Genomic DNA, 16,096 nt, shown 5'->3' with positions numbered 1-16,096 from the left:
TTTCTGCAGTTGTGGTGAGTGGGGCTGTAGTGCACCAGCTGCTCACTGCGGTGGCTTCTGTTGTGGAGCACAGGCTTCAGAGCGCAGACTTCAGTGGCCACAGCGCTCAGGAGTTGTGGCATGGAGGCTTAGTTGCTCTGAGACACGTGGGATCCTCCCAGATCAGGGTTCCAACCTGTGTCTCCTGCATCGGCAGGGGGAAACTTAACCACTGGGCCACCAGGAAAGTCCAGGGCCCATTTTTAATAGACAGAAGTAAAACGATGTCTAAACACTCAGCTAATCCCCCCAACCAAGACTCTTAAAAATGTAAAAGCTTCAACACCAGAAACGACAGCTCTCAGACAATCCCAGATGCTCCAGGGGACTGGGCAGGATGACGCACACTTTCTGACAAACAGCTTGACGACATCAAGGGCTTGTAAAGTGTCCACACCCCTCGGCTGGGCAATAAGTCGCCCCGGAGACAGAGCCAACTGTTGACAGTGTTGCTGGAATGGAGAGAGACCACCGCAATGTCCACCTCCTGGGTCAGTCCTAAGCGGGCGCGTGGACCAGCCTTCGAGAAGAATGCTGCCCGGGAATGCTAATGATGGCAGAGCCACTTAGCAAGATGGCTGATGTGCAAAGAAAGAGCCCGACAGCAGCATCCCAACTCATTTCTTTATGTCAAGTTTAAGGAGGTACAACTGAAACGTCCCGTAAAATTCACCCTTGTAAGTGCTTTGATTGACGTATAACAGTCATGTATTAATAACTTCCACGCCAATGAAGACAGAACATCCCGTCACTCCCACAGCTCTTTCATGCCCAAATGCATGGAAAACATCTGAAAACAAGGCATCAGAAGAGCTCTGTTCTTCTCTTGTTGGCGCCATGGGGGATGTTTTTGCTTTTGAGCATTTTTCTGGGCTGTTTGAAGACCCTGTGAACAACATACTATTTGGAACGGCTCAAACAATACTGAGCTGACTTCAGAAACATCGCTCCTCTCTGAGGGCCTCTCCCGCCCACAGACACTCGCCCATCCCCCAGCCCAGACAAAAGCGCAGAAGACTTCCGAGTTTGCTCACTTGGAATCTGAAACAAAAACCGGAATGATTTCAGAGGCGCCTGGTAACACAGCCCCACAGACAGACAAGCCTGACAGCCCCCCATTATCACCCCACACTCCCCTGCCCCCGCGGAGCTGCGGGGGGCGGAGGCCAGGCGCCGGCTCCAGGCAAGATATTTAAAGGCTTTGAATACTGACCGCTGAAAGGATTCCCTCCCCAAAAGCAGTCGCCAGCTGCAGCGACAGGGTCATCGGCCCTCAGCATTAACATGAGACTGAGTCAGATTCGTCTTCAAGATGCAGCTCAGAAGTTCAAGCCAGGTTCCAGACACAGCATTCTAAAGGCACACAGCAACCCCTTGGGCAGTGGGACTCCCAGCCTAGAAGTTTCTACGGTCCAGATAGGGGGTCCAACCAATCACCAACATTTGGAATCTCGCAGACTCCATCATCCCTGGGCAGAAGGATGCTCCGATTCCAGACATGCCCGTGATTTCCTTCTGAAGCAGCGTGTTCACGTCTACAAAAGTGTGCTCCAGCAAAAGAACGTAACTAGTGCCTACTTAACGCCAGGCCCTGTGTTAGGCCTGGGGGCCATACCGGATCTCTGGCCTGTGAACCTCAGCCCTCGAGGCAGGCCTGCAAATAAATGGCAATGGTTGCTTTTAAAACACAAATTAAAGGGACTTCCTTGGCGGTCCCCTGGTTAAGACACTGCACTTCCACTGCAGGAAGCATGGCTTCGATCCCTGTTTGGGAAACTAAGGTCCTAAATACCTCTCGGTGTGGCCAAAAAAAAAAAAAGAGAAAAATCAAAATTAAACATTTTAAATCCTCTGTAGGCCAAGAAAGCATGTGGAGGGCCACTCAACACACCGTGCCCAGAGGCAGCCATGGGGAGGCAGCTGAGATGGGAGCTGGAGGTCATCACTCAGTGTCCCCAACACCAAACCCAGTGGACAGATAGGCACACGTCCCTACCCTCGTGGCTGACAGCGTCTGTCATACAGGCAGACAGACTGACACGCCAGGCTAGAGAGTCTGTTAGGGGTGCAGAGGGCTCGTCACCGAAGGCCTGGCAGAGGAGATGACTTTGGCACAAGGGACTTGGAGGTGAGGGGGCAGGCTCTAAGCACCTGGGAGAGGCAGATGCAAAAGCCCCGAGGTGAGTCAGAAGGACCGCAAGGAGGTCAGTGAGGGAGGCGGTGCAGGAGGCGAGGCCGGGAGGGCACAGGGGGCGCAGAGGTGCAGCCAAATACATACATGCAAAGGTAAAACGCTGTGATGACAGTTCTGTGCTCTATAAATATGCCAGAAGCCATTTGTTTATATACCTTAAATGGGTGAACTCTGTGGGCTGTAAATGGTAAAGAAAGTCTTTCCCCCTAAAAAAGAAAAGAAAAGAAGCAAATACACTGCCCTGTGAAAAAGGAAGATGTTACAGTGAAAGCCAAATGCCTCCAACCCCTGGAGACAACCACGGAATCTGCTTGCCACCCCTCCGTAGTTTTCTACGCGCTCACACGCACGTCCACGCTGAAAAGACTTGGCACCGCTTGGTGCGGGTTCGTTGTGACGTCGGGCTTACGTTGTACGCAACGTGCTACAGCTCGCTTCTCCCCTCATCCTCGTTTGGTTGTTCATCCTGGGTAGGGCGGTGTCTCCAGTCTCTCACTATCATGAACAACAGAGCAATGAACACCCTGCGTGTGTGTTTTTCTAAGGTAGAGACCAAGACGTGGAGCTGATGTAAAACGTTTTGTTGTCGTTTAACAACAAAACTAAAAACTGTTGTTGTTTAGTTGCTAAGTCGTGTCCATCTCTCTGCGACTCCATGGACTGTGGCCCGACAGGCTCCTCTGTCCGTGGGATTCTCCAGGCAGGGATACTGGAGTGGGCTGCCATTTCCTCCTCCAGGGCATCTTCCTGACCCAGGGATCGAACCCACGCTGCCTGCATTGGCAGGTGGATTCTTTACCACTGCGCCACCAGGGAACTGCTACTACTTTAATCATTTCTTTTAATGCACATACAAAACATTTTAGGTTGAGAAGGAGCACCTAACTCTTCCTGGCAGAGACACATGGTGGGCAAAGTCGTCAAGAATGGATAGAAATTTGCCCAACTGACAAAGTGCGCATTCTGGGGTACTGCACAGAGGAGACAGACGCTGGTGCTTTTTCAAACTCCAGGATTTGACGTCTGAATTCCTAGAGCTGTACATGAGGCCAGATGCTGCCCATCTTAGCCTCGGACAGCTGAAGAAATCTGCTTCTTGTTCCCTCGAGGCTGGAAGACGCTTCCCATGGCAGATATCAGACTAGGACATGTCTCCACCTCTCCTGAGCGAAAAAAGAAAAGAAAAGAAAAACAGGAAAGCAGCCTTACTTTACCTGGGAGGCTGACTTTTATCCTCCAGAAAGGTGTTCTAGTGCATCAGAGAAAATGTCTGGCCAGACAGCTACCTGATTGGCTAACCCCCCAGCTCCTTGCTCAACGGTTCTGGTTACAGGGCCAGCTCACCATTATTTGGCACAACCGGCTGGGAAGAAAGAAGACCTCAGCTTTCCTACCCCGCCTCCCGCCCCAACACACCCAGAGCTTAGAGAGCAAGGTTCTGGTTCCGATGGGTTTCTATCCACCGGGACCGCCCTAGGGCATCCCCTTCTCCAGGTTGGTTTTCCTCGGCTCATTACCACGCGAGGGCCGTGCCCCCGCCCTGGTGGAGCTAGAAGGCGGTTTGGGGACCCAGTAGGTGACTTGAAGGTGCTTCCCCGCACTTTCGGGGGTATGGTGGTCCAGGCGAGCTCGCCGGACTCTCCTGGATTTCCAACTAGAAGGGTTGGAGGGGCGCGTGGGCGTGGGGACACGCCCCCAGCAAGAGAACCAGGCCGCCACCCTCCAGCGCCCCCCAGCTTCCATCCCGCACCCACGCCCACCCCTACCTGGGGCACACTCTGAACAAGGAGGGAGTTGAAAGACGACAGACCCCGGAGTGGGAAGAGAAGAGGAGGCGCCAGGAACGCCCCGGGAGCGATAAGGGGTCGCCGAGATCGGGAGAGAGGCCATGCGGTGGCAGCCCCACGGGGACCTCGGGGCCGCTGGGTCCCCTTCCCCAGCCCCAGCGAAGCCCACCCGGGTAAACACAGCGCCGCCGCTAGACGCCGCCGGCTCCGCTCCAGCCGCCGCTAAGCCCCTCCTTTCGAGAAAGCCGGGGGCCGCCCCTGGAAGTGGTGGGCGGAGGGACCGGAGGAGGGGCGCTCAGCAGCTCTGGAGCCCAGCGGCCCGGGCGCGGAAGCCGGCATGGAAGGCGCGGCGAGTGACCCGTACCGGCGGCCGGCGCGGCGCACGCAGTGGCTCCTGAGCGCCCTGGCGCACCACTACGGGCTGGACCGCGGCGTGGAGAACGAGATCGTGGTGCTGGCCACCGGCCTGGACCAGTATCTGCAGGAGGTCTTCCACCACCTGGACAGCCGAGGGGCCGGCCGCTTGCCCCGCGCCGACTTCCGCGCGCTCTGCGCGGTGCTGGGACTGCGCTTCGAGGGGGCTGCAGCCCCCGGAGAGGCCTCCGGAGATACGGCCGCCGGAGACACGAACTCTGGGGACGTGATCTCGGGGGACGCGGCCGCTGGGGAGGCCGCCGAATGGGACGAGGATGCCGAGGAGGAGGCGCGCCTGGCGCTGCGCGCGGAGCCGCCCGAGCTCACCTTCCGCCAGTTCCACGCGCGCCTCTGCGGCTACTTCGGCACCCGCGCCGGGCCCCGTCTGCCCCGCGGCGCTCTGAGCGAGCACATCGAGACGCAGATCCGCCTGCGCCGCCCGCGCCGTCGCCGCCGCCGAGCTGCCCGCCCGCCCGGCCCCGACGGCGGCCCCGACGGCGAGCGCTTGGCGCGGCTGGAGGAGGAAAACAGCAGCCTGCGCGAGCTGGTGGAGGACCTGCGGGCCGCGCTGCAGAGCAGTGACGCGCGCTGCCTGGCGCTGCAGGTGCGCCCGCAGCCGGGGCGGAAGGGGGTGGGCGGGTAAGGACGGGACCCCTGCGACTGCGGCGGACAGAGAGCCCCTCCTGGGCAGGAGAGGACGAGCAGGGGGCAGCCCGCCTGGCTTGAGCCTACTTGCCGTCCAGCCGCTCCACCCCCTCGGGGCCTCTCTCCTACTCACATTGCCCGTTCCATCCCCAAACCCCAGTCCCACTGAGGAAACCATCCCCAGCCGCACCCGTCTCCTCTTGCGCTCTGATCCAGGCCCGGACGCTTCCTGGAAACCCGGACGGGCTCACATAGGCCTCTAGAGGCTTCGGGGAGGCCTAGGAGATAAGGTGTGAGGAAGACTCTGTCCCGCCCTTTAGGAGCTCCCTGCCTAAAGGGGCCTACCGGCAGCTCTGTGCAGTCGCTCAACAGACATTGCAGGGCCTGCCTCGGGGCCTGGCCTCCGTCCCCGGTGCTAAATAGTGTCACACCGTGTCACACCGTGTCACACCCCACAGCGCTGTGGGGGCCAGGTGCCGAGAGAGGCACAGACCCAGGGCAGCGTCTGCGATTCAGTCAGCAAGCACTTGAGCACCAGCCTTGTGCCAAAGGGCACGACAAGAGGTGCGGGATCAGACGAGGCCCAGAACAGCCTCTGAGGGAGCTGCCTGCTCCCCACGTGCCCGGGCACAGCCCCGAGGGGTAGGGAGAGGCCCAGAAGCGCCCAGGGTCCAGGGGCAGATTTTAGTGGCCAAGGCAAGGGCCGCGCCCGCGGGCATCCCAGAAGCAAAGCCTGGGGTGGGAAGTTACTCCAAGATCGATCGTCCAGGATCATTCGTTCTTTAAGGCTTTGCTGCTGCTGCTGCTAAGTCGCTTCAGTCGTGTCCGACTCTGTGCGACTCTATGGACAGCAGCCCTCCAGGCTCCACTGTCCACAGGATTCTCCAGGCAAGAATATCGGAGTAGGTTGCCATTTTCCTTCTCCCTTCTTTAAGTCTTTACTGAACACCTACTGTGTGCCAGGCCTATTTTAGGCGCCTGAAGGCACAGCCATAAACAGCAGAAGGAAACCTCGCCCTTAAGGAGCCGCTGCCTAGCAGCTAGGAGTGGGCAGGGCCGGGAAGATGCACCTGAGGCCAGGCAGAGAGGACCACCTCTGTGGGCTGGAGGCGGAGTGCCCCAGGGGCAGGAGGTGGGTGGAGAAGAGTCTGGGGACTCCCTGGAACCGCGCAAAGAACAGAGCGCGAGCTTCGAGCCTCGCTCGCCCGCGTCCATTACCCGGGGGCACCCGTTACCACGGGACGCGAGCTCCCGTCTTAGCAGAGTTAGGGCGAGCTCACATGGCCCCGGTGGGTTTGCTCTCGCGCTCTGGGCCGGGTCGGGGTCCCGCGCGAGGCGCTTACCACCCGCCCTGCCGCCCTGTCCCGGCAGGTCGGCCTCTGGAAGAGCCAGGCGGGCGCCCAGGAGGCGGCGCGCGGCGAGCCCGAGGCGGCGGCGCGGGAGCTGCGGCAGGCGCGGGGCGCGCTGGCGGCGGCCGAGGCCCAAGCGGGGCGGCTGCGCCGGGGCCAGGCCGAGGTGCGGCGGCGCGCGGAGGAGGCCCGGGCGGCGGTGCTCCGCAGCCTGGGGCGCGTCCGCGAGCTCGAGGCGCTGGCGCGCCAGATGCCCGGCCTGCAGCGCGGGCTGCGGCTGCTGGAGGGCGAGCTGCGGCGCTACAGGTGAGCGGGGGGCTGGGGTCGGGAATCTCTCCGGGCTTTCCTCTTCCCCACTCGTTCTCATGGTTCCCTGTTGTTCACGTGTTCATGGATCCACTCATCCATCCATCCATGGTCAGGTTCACCCATCAAGTCCCTGTATTTGCCTAGTCATGGGATGGGCAGGTAATAGGACATGTTTATTCATGTTTGTTTTGACTGATCAGTGCGGTACTATGATGGTAACAGCTGAGAGTTCCTGAGCACCTAAGATGGGCCGGCCTCTGAGCACTCAGGTGATTTAACTCACTGAGTCCTCCCAGCCACCAGCCCTGGGAGGCAGGTACCATGATGTCCCCCTTCTCCAGGTGAGGAAACAGACGGGCCGGACTCCTTGTGCTAGGCCCACCAAGGCGGGACACTGGGCTTGGAACCAAGGTTCAAATCCTGGCAGGACCTCTGACGACGTGACACCTTGGGAAAGTCACTGGCCCCCTCCGAGTCCCTGTTTCCTCTTGGGTGGAATGGAGACTGCGGTTCCTGCCTACCCGCGTGGCTGTGAAGATGCCATGAGGCCCTGCCTGGTTCATTTAGGTGCTCAGTGAACAGAGCTCCCACCGTTTCAAATTCCAAGGCGCCCGGGTTGCCTCCCCCAGGTACTGAGCAGCGGCTCTGTGCAGCAGCTGTGTGAGGCTGAGGGGGGTGGTGTGGGGGGCAGGCGGGCACTGTGAACCGACGTTCTGGAATCCTTGCCCTGCGCGGCACCGGAAGACCTGAGAGAGAAGGAGGGCGCTGGGGGCGGGGTTACCTGGCGAGATGCGAGATGGGCCAGGGACAGGAGGAGGGGACAGTGCTACAGAAAACGGAAAGCGCACAGGCAGGAGGGACCTGGGCCCCGGCCAGAAACGAAGAGCAGCTGGAGGCGTGGAGCGGGAGAGGCGGGCAGGGACCGGGCCAACCAAGGTCACGGCGAGGACGTCAGCCTTTCCCTCGGGACAGCATGAAGCCGTGGAGGCTTCACTGGGGCTGCTGTCCGCCTCCAGCGCGAAAGGAAGCTGGTCTGGCCCGGACTGGCGGGCGGGGCAGCCAGAAGGGGTGGCTTTGAACCTAGTTCCTCACCGGGCGGACCGTGTCCTTGAGTTCTGAGGTGCTCTCAGTGGGGACATGAAAAAGCATAATGCTGGAGGGAAGAGGCCCACTCTGGGCTAGCCTCCTGCAGCTCCAAATGTTTGGACGGTCACTTCCTGTTTGCAGAGCTGATCAGCTGGGGAGCAGGGCCAGTTGGCTTAAGGCCCGTGTCCAGCCTTGGATCTTTCTCCAAGAAGAGAAGTAAAGGGTCTCTTCTTTCTTTTGACCAAAAGTAACTGTCCTTTACAGCATGGTTGTAAAAGTAACTCCAAACATTCATATAGCTCTTTACAGGGCAAAACGTGGATCCACAGCCAATGCATAAGTTAATCATCTCAAGACTGTGCAAGGGAGCGGTTCTGCCCCATCTTATAAACTGTGGGAAGTGAGGTTCTGAGAAGTTAAGTGACATACCCAGGGCCACACGGCCGGAAAGCGGAGAAGGAAGGTCTGTCTGCCCCACAGCCCGTGTTCTTTCTTTATTTCCACTCACCTTCCCTGCTGTTGGCTCATGGTTACAAGATGGCTGCTGCGGCTCCAGACCCCATGTCTGCTATCCAGGCACGAGACGGGCCAGTGACATTGAGGGCAAGAAGGGTTTCTGCTAGTGAGCTTTGCCTTGATATTCAGGGAGAGCCCTCCCAACCCCGCTTCTCCCTCTGGAACTTGTACCTCCTTCCACTTGGCCAGAACTGCATCATGTGGCTGCCTCTACCTGCAAGAGAGTCAGGTAATACTGATATCTGAAACAAAACTGGGACTCCTGGTTCTATCCCTGGGTCAGGAAGATCCCCTGGAGAAGGAAATGGCAACCCACTCCCATATTCTTGCCTGGAGAATTCCACTGACAGAGGAACCTGGTGGGCTACAGTCCATGGGGTCGCAAGAGTTGGACATGACTTAGCAAACCACCACCTTAGGAAGGGAAAAGAGAGCAGATACTGCAGAGGCTCCAAAGGCTACGCCCAGTGAATGAGGAAACCAGGGCAGACAGTGGCCCTCCTGTGGTGGTGAGGTGGTGGCCGCCACTTACTTCCCGGCCCTAAGCCTGGCCCAGCCCCGGAGCAGGCCTCCTCTGTCTGTCTTCTCTAGTCAGAGTTTGCAGATTTGCAGGCTGACGTGCCCCCAACGCTCTCTGTCTTTGAAGAAAGGAAAGGGAAGGGGACAGAACAGCCAAGAACACTAGTCACAAAACCAAGCTCGAGGGACCCAGGACTCAGCTGAGCTTCCCGACTCCATCCCAGACTCCTTCCCCTGCAAAGCCCCTCCTCAGGAGGAACTGCTCTGAGTTCTTTCTCGAAGTCAGGCCTTCACCTCCCTTCCCAGGCCTTGCCCTGTCTCTCAGGGAAGCCGCCCCCTCTCATCTCTCTGGCGTTGCTGTAACCCCAGCCCGTCCAGTTCTCCCCGTCATGATGGGGATGGCTGCCCTGAGCCCAGCTTTGATAGAAGTCAGGACCCTGGAGGGTCCCCTGATCGCAGTGGGAAGGTGTCCCCTCTCTGCCCTCACCAGGGCCTGACTCTGGGCTGCTTTCTAGACGCGTTTCTTAGCTCAGGGCTTCTCACTGCACAGCTGGTGAGAAACTGGGCCCCACACCTTGGGCAGCATCCCGAAGCAGTTGGTGGGGTTTTCTCGCCTCTGACCGTGGATGAGACGGCCCCTGTGCCACCTGGGCCTCAGACCCCCAGTCCTGACCCCTCGGGGGCATTTCAGCGCCACCTCCCGCTCTGCACACAAGCGGGGCATCTTACCTTCTAATCTGTGACCTTGGCTCTGCATTCTCCAGCACTCTGTGTTTTTGAAGATAGACAGGGCACTTCCCAGAGCACCTCCGTCCACCGTCTTGACTAGGAACCCAGGAGAACAGACAGGAGGTATTTGAGCCATTGGAGACACTCATGTATTCGTCCCACATTTCCTAACCACCTTCCACGGACAAAGCCCTGTGCGGATACGTTGGGCACACAGAACGGACACGGGCATGCCCACTGCCCTCTGAGGGTCCCTGGGGCCGAGCAGAGCAGGCCATGAACTTGCAGACGGGGACACACTTGTGCTTTGTGCACAGGGTCCCAAGGGAGCGACCGCTGCTTGCGGAACCATGAGGGTCCTGGATCTCACACAGGAATCCAGCACATCAACGCAGTCCACAGCCTCCTGGAGCTCAGCCGGCCGGCCCACCCGCAGAGAAGGACTTCGGGGCCCATCACGGCCCCGTCAACCTCGGGGCTCCTGCTGCCCACAGCTGCCCTCCTCAGGCTCACTTGTCCCAGACAGCAGACTCGGCTCCTCCAAATCCCACAAGAGAGTCCCTCCCCACGGCACTCGTGTGAGCAGAGCAAGCACGACTGATGATCCTGGGGGGAAGACGCGGGTTACGACGCAGTGATGCAGTTTCACACGGAATGTTTAACACCATGATTTATACGATGCCGTTTAGCCCTCCATCTGGATACAGCGTTTCCCTCTCACTCCTCCCAAGCTATCCCCAAACGTTTTCCAGCTTTCTCTCCTCGTCTCTTTCCATCAGCCAGTTCTCTTAATGAGTGCCAGAAAGCCTGACTCCCTTAAAAAAGAAGCTGGCTTTTACTGAAGTTTAGGCGATGCCAGCTTCAGGCATGGCTGGATCTAGGTACTCAATGTCACCAGGATACGGAAGCTCTGGGCTTCACTCCCAGGCGTTTGAGGCATTGACATCTACAAAGCTCCAAGTCCAGTAGAAAGAGCATCTCCTGTCTGAGTTAGCCTGCTGAAGTGCCAGGCTGAGCCTCAATGGACCAACTTGGAAGCATGTTCATCCCTGAACCCACCAGGAGTCAGGATCATGTGATGCTCTGACTGGCCAAACCATGGTGACTGACCTACCGAACGTACATGTACCCACAGTGAACCCTGCCGAACTCTGGGTCTGAGCTCCTCCCAGGAGAATCACAGAAGTGCACATCCCAGAAATGTTGAATAACACACACCCCAGAGTCGCTCTTCCAGGCCGCTGAACGCTTCGCGGTGTTTGGGGCACTCTGCATCCTCCCCGACCTCCCTGTCCTGTGCCTCAAAAGTTGCAGGGAGGACGGGCCAATCAGCCCAATAAGGATGGGCTTATAACCGGTCTCCGGGCCCAGCCCGTGAACCCTGCGAGGAAGCAGGACGGCTTGAGGTTCTTAGGCCAGCACCCAGCCCAGGGCCCCGAGGAAGACGATGAATGAGCAAGTGTCGGGACCAACGGGCGTGTGGACGGAAGCAGCCTCGGGAACGTCTCAGCAGCAAGGGCGTGGGCGTCCAGTGCCGGGCGGGCGCCGAGCCGTCCCGGGGCCTGACCCTGCTTCCAGCGGAGCCGCCCACCACTCGGTGACCGCGGATTCTCTCGAAGCCTCGAGTCTCAGCCACCTGTCTGCCCGCTGCCCCTGCCCTGCGCTGTCGAGGAGAAGCTGGCCCTTTAAGACACCTGGCCAGGCAGCCTGGGGCTGGCACTGCTGGGCAGGGGGAGGGGGGTGCGCTCCGCCTTCAGAAAGAGACCAAAAAGCCAGCTCAGCTGGAGCTGAAGAAAGGGCCACCCGGCCTCCTCTGTGGCTTTGTTGTGTTTGCCGGGAAGGATGAAAAGACTGGGGTGTGGGGTGGAGACGGAGGGAGGCAGGGGCCGCCCACTGGGCCGCCCTCCACAAAGATGAGGGCTTTGCGGGCCACTGCCTTTCTCCCTCCCGCCCAACCAGGGCAGCTGGGCCTGGGGGGCTTGGGGGCAACGTCAGGGGGTCAGGAGGGAGGCAGACGGGTGGGGGGCCTGCAGCAGGGCAGGGGGCCATCTGGGGCAGAGGGGGGATGCAGCTCCCAGTATCCTGAGAAACCAGCGTGTGGGTGGCCGCTCGTGGGAACCAAGGCCTTTCCCGGGGACAATACCCCAGCTCACAAAGGCCAGTGCTGGCCTGGCGCCTGCCCCACCGGACCACCCCGGGCCGAGCCGCAGAGGGGTTTCAGGGCTGGGGGGCAGGCTTGGGAGGCCCAGCTGGGCCTAGACTTGAATCCCAGCTTTCCCAGACGCTTACACGGGCCCTTGAGCTGCTCCCTGCCCTCTGTGAGCCTCCCTTTCCTCGCTGTGAAGTGGGGGTGGGACCCCGCGCCCTCAGTGAGGTGGGGGCAGGGCGCTGCAGACTGGGGGTGCAGCTCTGGGGTGCTGACCTGTGTGCATCATTCTTGCCGCTGCGAGCCTCCGTATCGTCATCGGTAAAACAGGGCAAGAAGAGTAACTATTCTGACACCTGCTTCACAGGGAATTTGAAGATAAGGTGCCGATACATAGGAAGCACCTGGAGTGCTGCTGAGGGCTGAGAAGATCCTTGATAAAGTCGAAGATGACTTTTGTATCTGTCCCTTCTCACAGCATCCCCCATAAACAGTAATGGTAATGGGAGTCGGTGTTGTTGACAGGAACCGGAGGCCGGGCCTGGACAGAGTCTGGCCCCGGAGAGCCCGCTGTGCTGGGGACCTCCACGGGCAATGGGCAATGTCCACTGAGTGTCAGGGGCCTGCCGGAGTTGCCGAGTGTGGGCAAGCACAGAGGAGGCATGCGTGATGCTGGCCGGGGCATCTCTGGGGGAAAGCCGTCACTCGAGCTGGGTGCTGAAGGATGAACAGGAGTTTTCTCAGGCACGGCAGATTCAGGTCACTGTGAGTGCAAACAAAGGCTCGGTGCCTCAAGGGAGCAGAGACAGACTGGCTGGCGGGTGTGAGGTGGGAAGTGGCAGAGAGGGTGCTGGGAGCGCGGGTGGGGGTGGTGAAAGGCCCTGAGCGCCGGGCTGAGGCACGAGGCCTTTGCCCCCAGAGAACGAGCAAGACAAACAGGGAGCGAAGTGGCTGCTCTGAGCTGCACGGCGCCCCTTCAGGCTGTGGAGAGAGACGGGCAGACGGGGGACACGAGGCGAGGCCGGTGAGGGCGCTGGAGAGAGACGGGCAGACCAGGGACACGAGGCGAGGCTGGTGAGGGTGCTGTTTCTGGGTGCACCGCCCGAGAAGGGACGGGCCACCAGCCCACATGCCGAGGGCTCACCCGGAGCTGGGTGGAGCCTCTCCGGCCTGAGACGCTTCCTCTGCAGGGTAAAACAGACAGGAGAGCGGGAGGCGGCGGAAGCCTGGACAAGGGGAACCTTCCTCTGGGTGGAGGAGCCGGCAAGGGGTCACCCAGAGTGAGTCTTGGTGTCTTCCCGTCACGCTGGGTCGGAGAGCGGGTGTCACCCCGGTGCCAGCAGAGCGCTCCGATGACCCGTGGGTGTCAGGGCAACACGGGCCGGATGCTGAGCCGGGGCCTCGGGGGTCAGGGGAGTGCACACCATGCCTCGGGACTCACACACAGTCACGTTCACAGTCACAGACCCTGGGAGCCGAGCTCAGCAAAGGGTCCCACTGGGCACAGGCTGAGGAGGCGGCGGTCAGGCGACCGGCTCCTCCTGACTCCGGGGGTCCTGCTGGAGCACAGGAAGCCCTCAGTGGGCGGTTAAGTGAAAGTGTGGAAGTGTCAGTTGCTCACTCCAGTCCAACTCATGGCGACCCCATGGACTGTAGCCCGCCAGGCTCCTCTGTCCACGGGATTCTCCAGGCAAGAATCCTGGAATGGGTTGCCATTTTCTCCTCCAGGGGATCTTCCTGACCCAGGGATCAAAGCCAGGTCTCTGCATTGCAAGCAGATTCTTTACAGTCTGAGCCACTAGGGAGGCCCCAAGTTGGGGGTTATCAGACTGCTTATTTAACTTCTATGCAGAGTACATCATGCGAAATGCTGGGCTGGGTAAAGCACAAGCTGGAATCAAGAATGCCAGGAGAAATATCAATAACCTCAGATACGCAGATGACACCACCCTTATGGCAGAAAGTGAAGAAGAACTGAAGAGCCTCTTAATGAAAGTGAAAGAGAAGAGTGAAAAGTTGGCTTAAAGCTCAACATTCAGAAAACTAAGATCATGGCACCCGGTCCCAACACTTCATGGGAAATAGATGAGGAAACAATGGAAACAGTGAGAGACTTTATTTCCTTGGGCTCCAAAATCACTGCGGATGGTGACTGCAGCCATGAAGTCAAAAGACACTTGCTCCTTGGAAGAAAAGCATGACCAACCTAGACAGCATATTAAAAAGCTGAGACGTTACTTTGCCAACAAAGGTCCGTCTGGTCAAAGCTCTGGTTTTTCCAGTGGTCGTGTGATGCATCTGCAGAGATGTCCCTCAGACATGTGGCCGTCACCACACTATTAAAGGCAGAAGGCAGGCGGACATCTGTCCTCTTCTACCCAGAAGAGCAAGGCCTGCCCCCAAAGCCACACGTGCACGGCCAAGTGAGAGCAGCAGCCCGGGCACGGCCCACGGGCAGGGAGCGGGGACGAGCAGAGACAGCGAGGGGGAGGAGCCGGCGACAGCCTGCTGAGCTGTTTGATGGACGGTGTCCCCCAGAGACGTCTACCCCCAGGCAAATGCGTGTCCCCAGCTAGATTTCCTCAGGGCACAGCCTGGGCCCACACTTCCACTGACAGCCTAGGGTCTGGGTGGTGGGCTCCTGCCAGGAGAAGGGTCTTGATTAAAGCCAATGTATGCAGTAGTCACGTACAGATGTGAGAGCTGAACCATAAAGAAGGCTGAGCACCGAAGAATGGATGCTTTTGAACTGTGGTGTTGGAGAAGACTCTTGAGAGTCCCTTGGACTGCAAGGAGATCCAACCAGTCCATCCTAAAGGAAATCAGTCCTGTATATTCATTGGAAGGACTGTTGCTGAAGCTGAAACTCTAATACTTTGGCCACCTGATGTGAAGAACTGATTCATTGGAAAAGACCCTGATGCTGGGAAAGATTGAGGGTAGGTGGAGAAGGGGACGAGAGAGGAGGAGATGATTGGATGGCATCACCAACTCAATGGACATGAGTTTGGGCAAGCTCCGGGAGTTGGTGATGGACAGGGAGGCCTGGCGCGCTGCAGTCCATGGGGTTGCAGAGCCTGACACGCTTAGCGACAGAACAACAACAATCTGGGCAGTAAATGTGTCCTTTGGAAAAGGATGGCGATCTGGCCAAGGTCACGCAGGCAGTCAGGGCACAGCCCAGGCGGGACTCAGTCCTCAGGGGCCCAGGAGTCCCGGGCTCTCCTGCTTCCGTCGGGGTGGGGCCCGGGAACAGCCTCAGCTCTGTGCCTCTGGGGTTATGTTGGGGTGCTTTGTGACCCCATGTTCGGGAATCCTGCTTTTCCAGTTGCAGGCCAGGCGGGTGGCCTCAGGCATGCAGATGGGTGACAAGCCTACCATGTCATTGGTTCCCCAGGCCAGGGGCAGCCTCCCAGGCCCCGGGTGGCCTGACTGCCAGACCAGTCAGTTGCCTCTGGCCGTGACGGTGGTCACGGTGGTGCGGCCCCCACTCCGGCCCCAGTGTCCTCCACTCTGCCCACATACACAGCTGCAGCTGCGCCAGCCTCTCTGTTCCTCACACCCCAAACCTCTCCCTGCCTACTTCAGGCACCCTGACCACGCTGGGGCACTCCTGATGAATTCACATCCATCCAGCCGTCTTAGCTACATCCCATGACATCTTCAGAGGCCCTGGCCTCTGCTCCGTCATCTCTCATAGCCCCTGGCCTTCCCATCTTTCATTTATTTCTTCCCATCTTCCATTTATTTCCAGACTTCGCTGGTTCCGGGTGGCCCCGAGGGAGGCAGGCTCCCACAGGTGGGGCCTCTCCACTGTGTGCACCGTTTCCAGCACACACAGTGGCTGCCACACTGCATCTGTCGGATGCATTACAGAGCAGAATTAACAGCCTGGACTGGAGGGGGGTTCCTCGGACACCCCCTTGCACCTGGCCCCCAGTAAACACAGCACCCCGCGTTCAGCAGGGGAGCAGAAACAAGGGCCAGTTGAGAAGGGCGCCCCGGCCCCAGCGCTGTCTGCACACTCCACTCTGCGGGCTTTATTTTTAGCTCTTCCTCCTCGGTCCCCCGCTGAGCCCATCTTCCTCCTGTTGTTCTGGTGTTTGCACACGCGAGTCTCTGCTTCCTCTGAGCCTTTGCTCAGGAAAGGCAGCCGGCCTGCGAGCCTCTGGGACCTCCGGCCGCCTGGCGCCCCCACTCCTAGCCAGGCCTCGAGTGTCCACTCTGCCCGGGAGCTTCCTGAAGCTTAGGGGCCGCTGGGGTCAGAGGGACGAACACAGGGAGGGAAGCAAACACAAGTGACATTTTCCATCCAGCTCAGAAAAAAGCTGAATCCGGGGGTGTTCGATGGTCTCCGACTGGA

The 16,096-nt window shown here is 59.2% G+C and overlaps 1 protein-coding gene across 1 annotated transcript in view; it reads left to right on the top strand.

Annotated features, from left to right (window-relative positions):
• Positions 1-4,121: 4,121 nt before the first annotated feature.
• Positions 4,122-16,096, top strand: part of EFCC1 (EF-hand and coiled-coil domain containing 1) — a 30,144-nt gene continuing 18,169 nt past the window's right edge. The window contains exons 1-3 of the mRNA XM_027523674.1: positions 4,122-4,193; positions 4,262-5,038; positions 6,451-6,734. Of these exons, the coding sequence (XP_027379475.1) occupies positions 4,122-4,193; positions 4,262-5,038; positions 6,451-6,734 (1,133 nt within the window). The remainder of the gene's footprint in view (positions 4,194-4,261; positions 5,039-6,450; positions 6,735-16,096) is intronic.

The sequence above is a fragment of the Bos indicus x Bos taurus genome, chromosome 22 (assembly GCF_003369695.1).
Source record: "Bos indicus x Bos taurus breed Angus x Brahman F1 hybrid chromosome 22, Bos_hybrid_MaternalHap_v2.0, whole genome shotgun sequence".
Classification (NCBI taxonomy): domain Eukaryota; kingdom Metazoa; phylum Chordata; class Mammalia; order Artiodactyla; family Bovidae; genus Bos; species Bos indicus x Bos taurus.
This window is presented reverse-complemented; position numbering and strand designations above follow the sequence as displayed.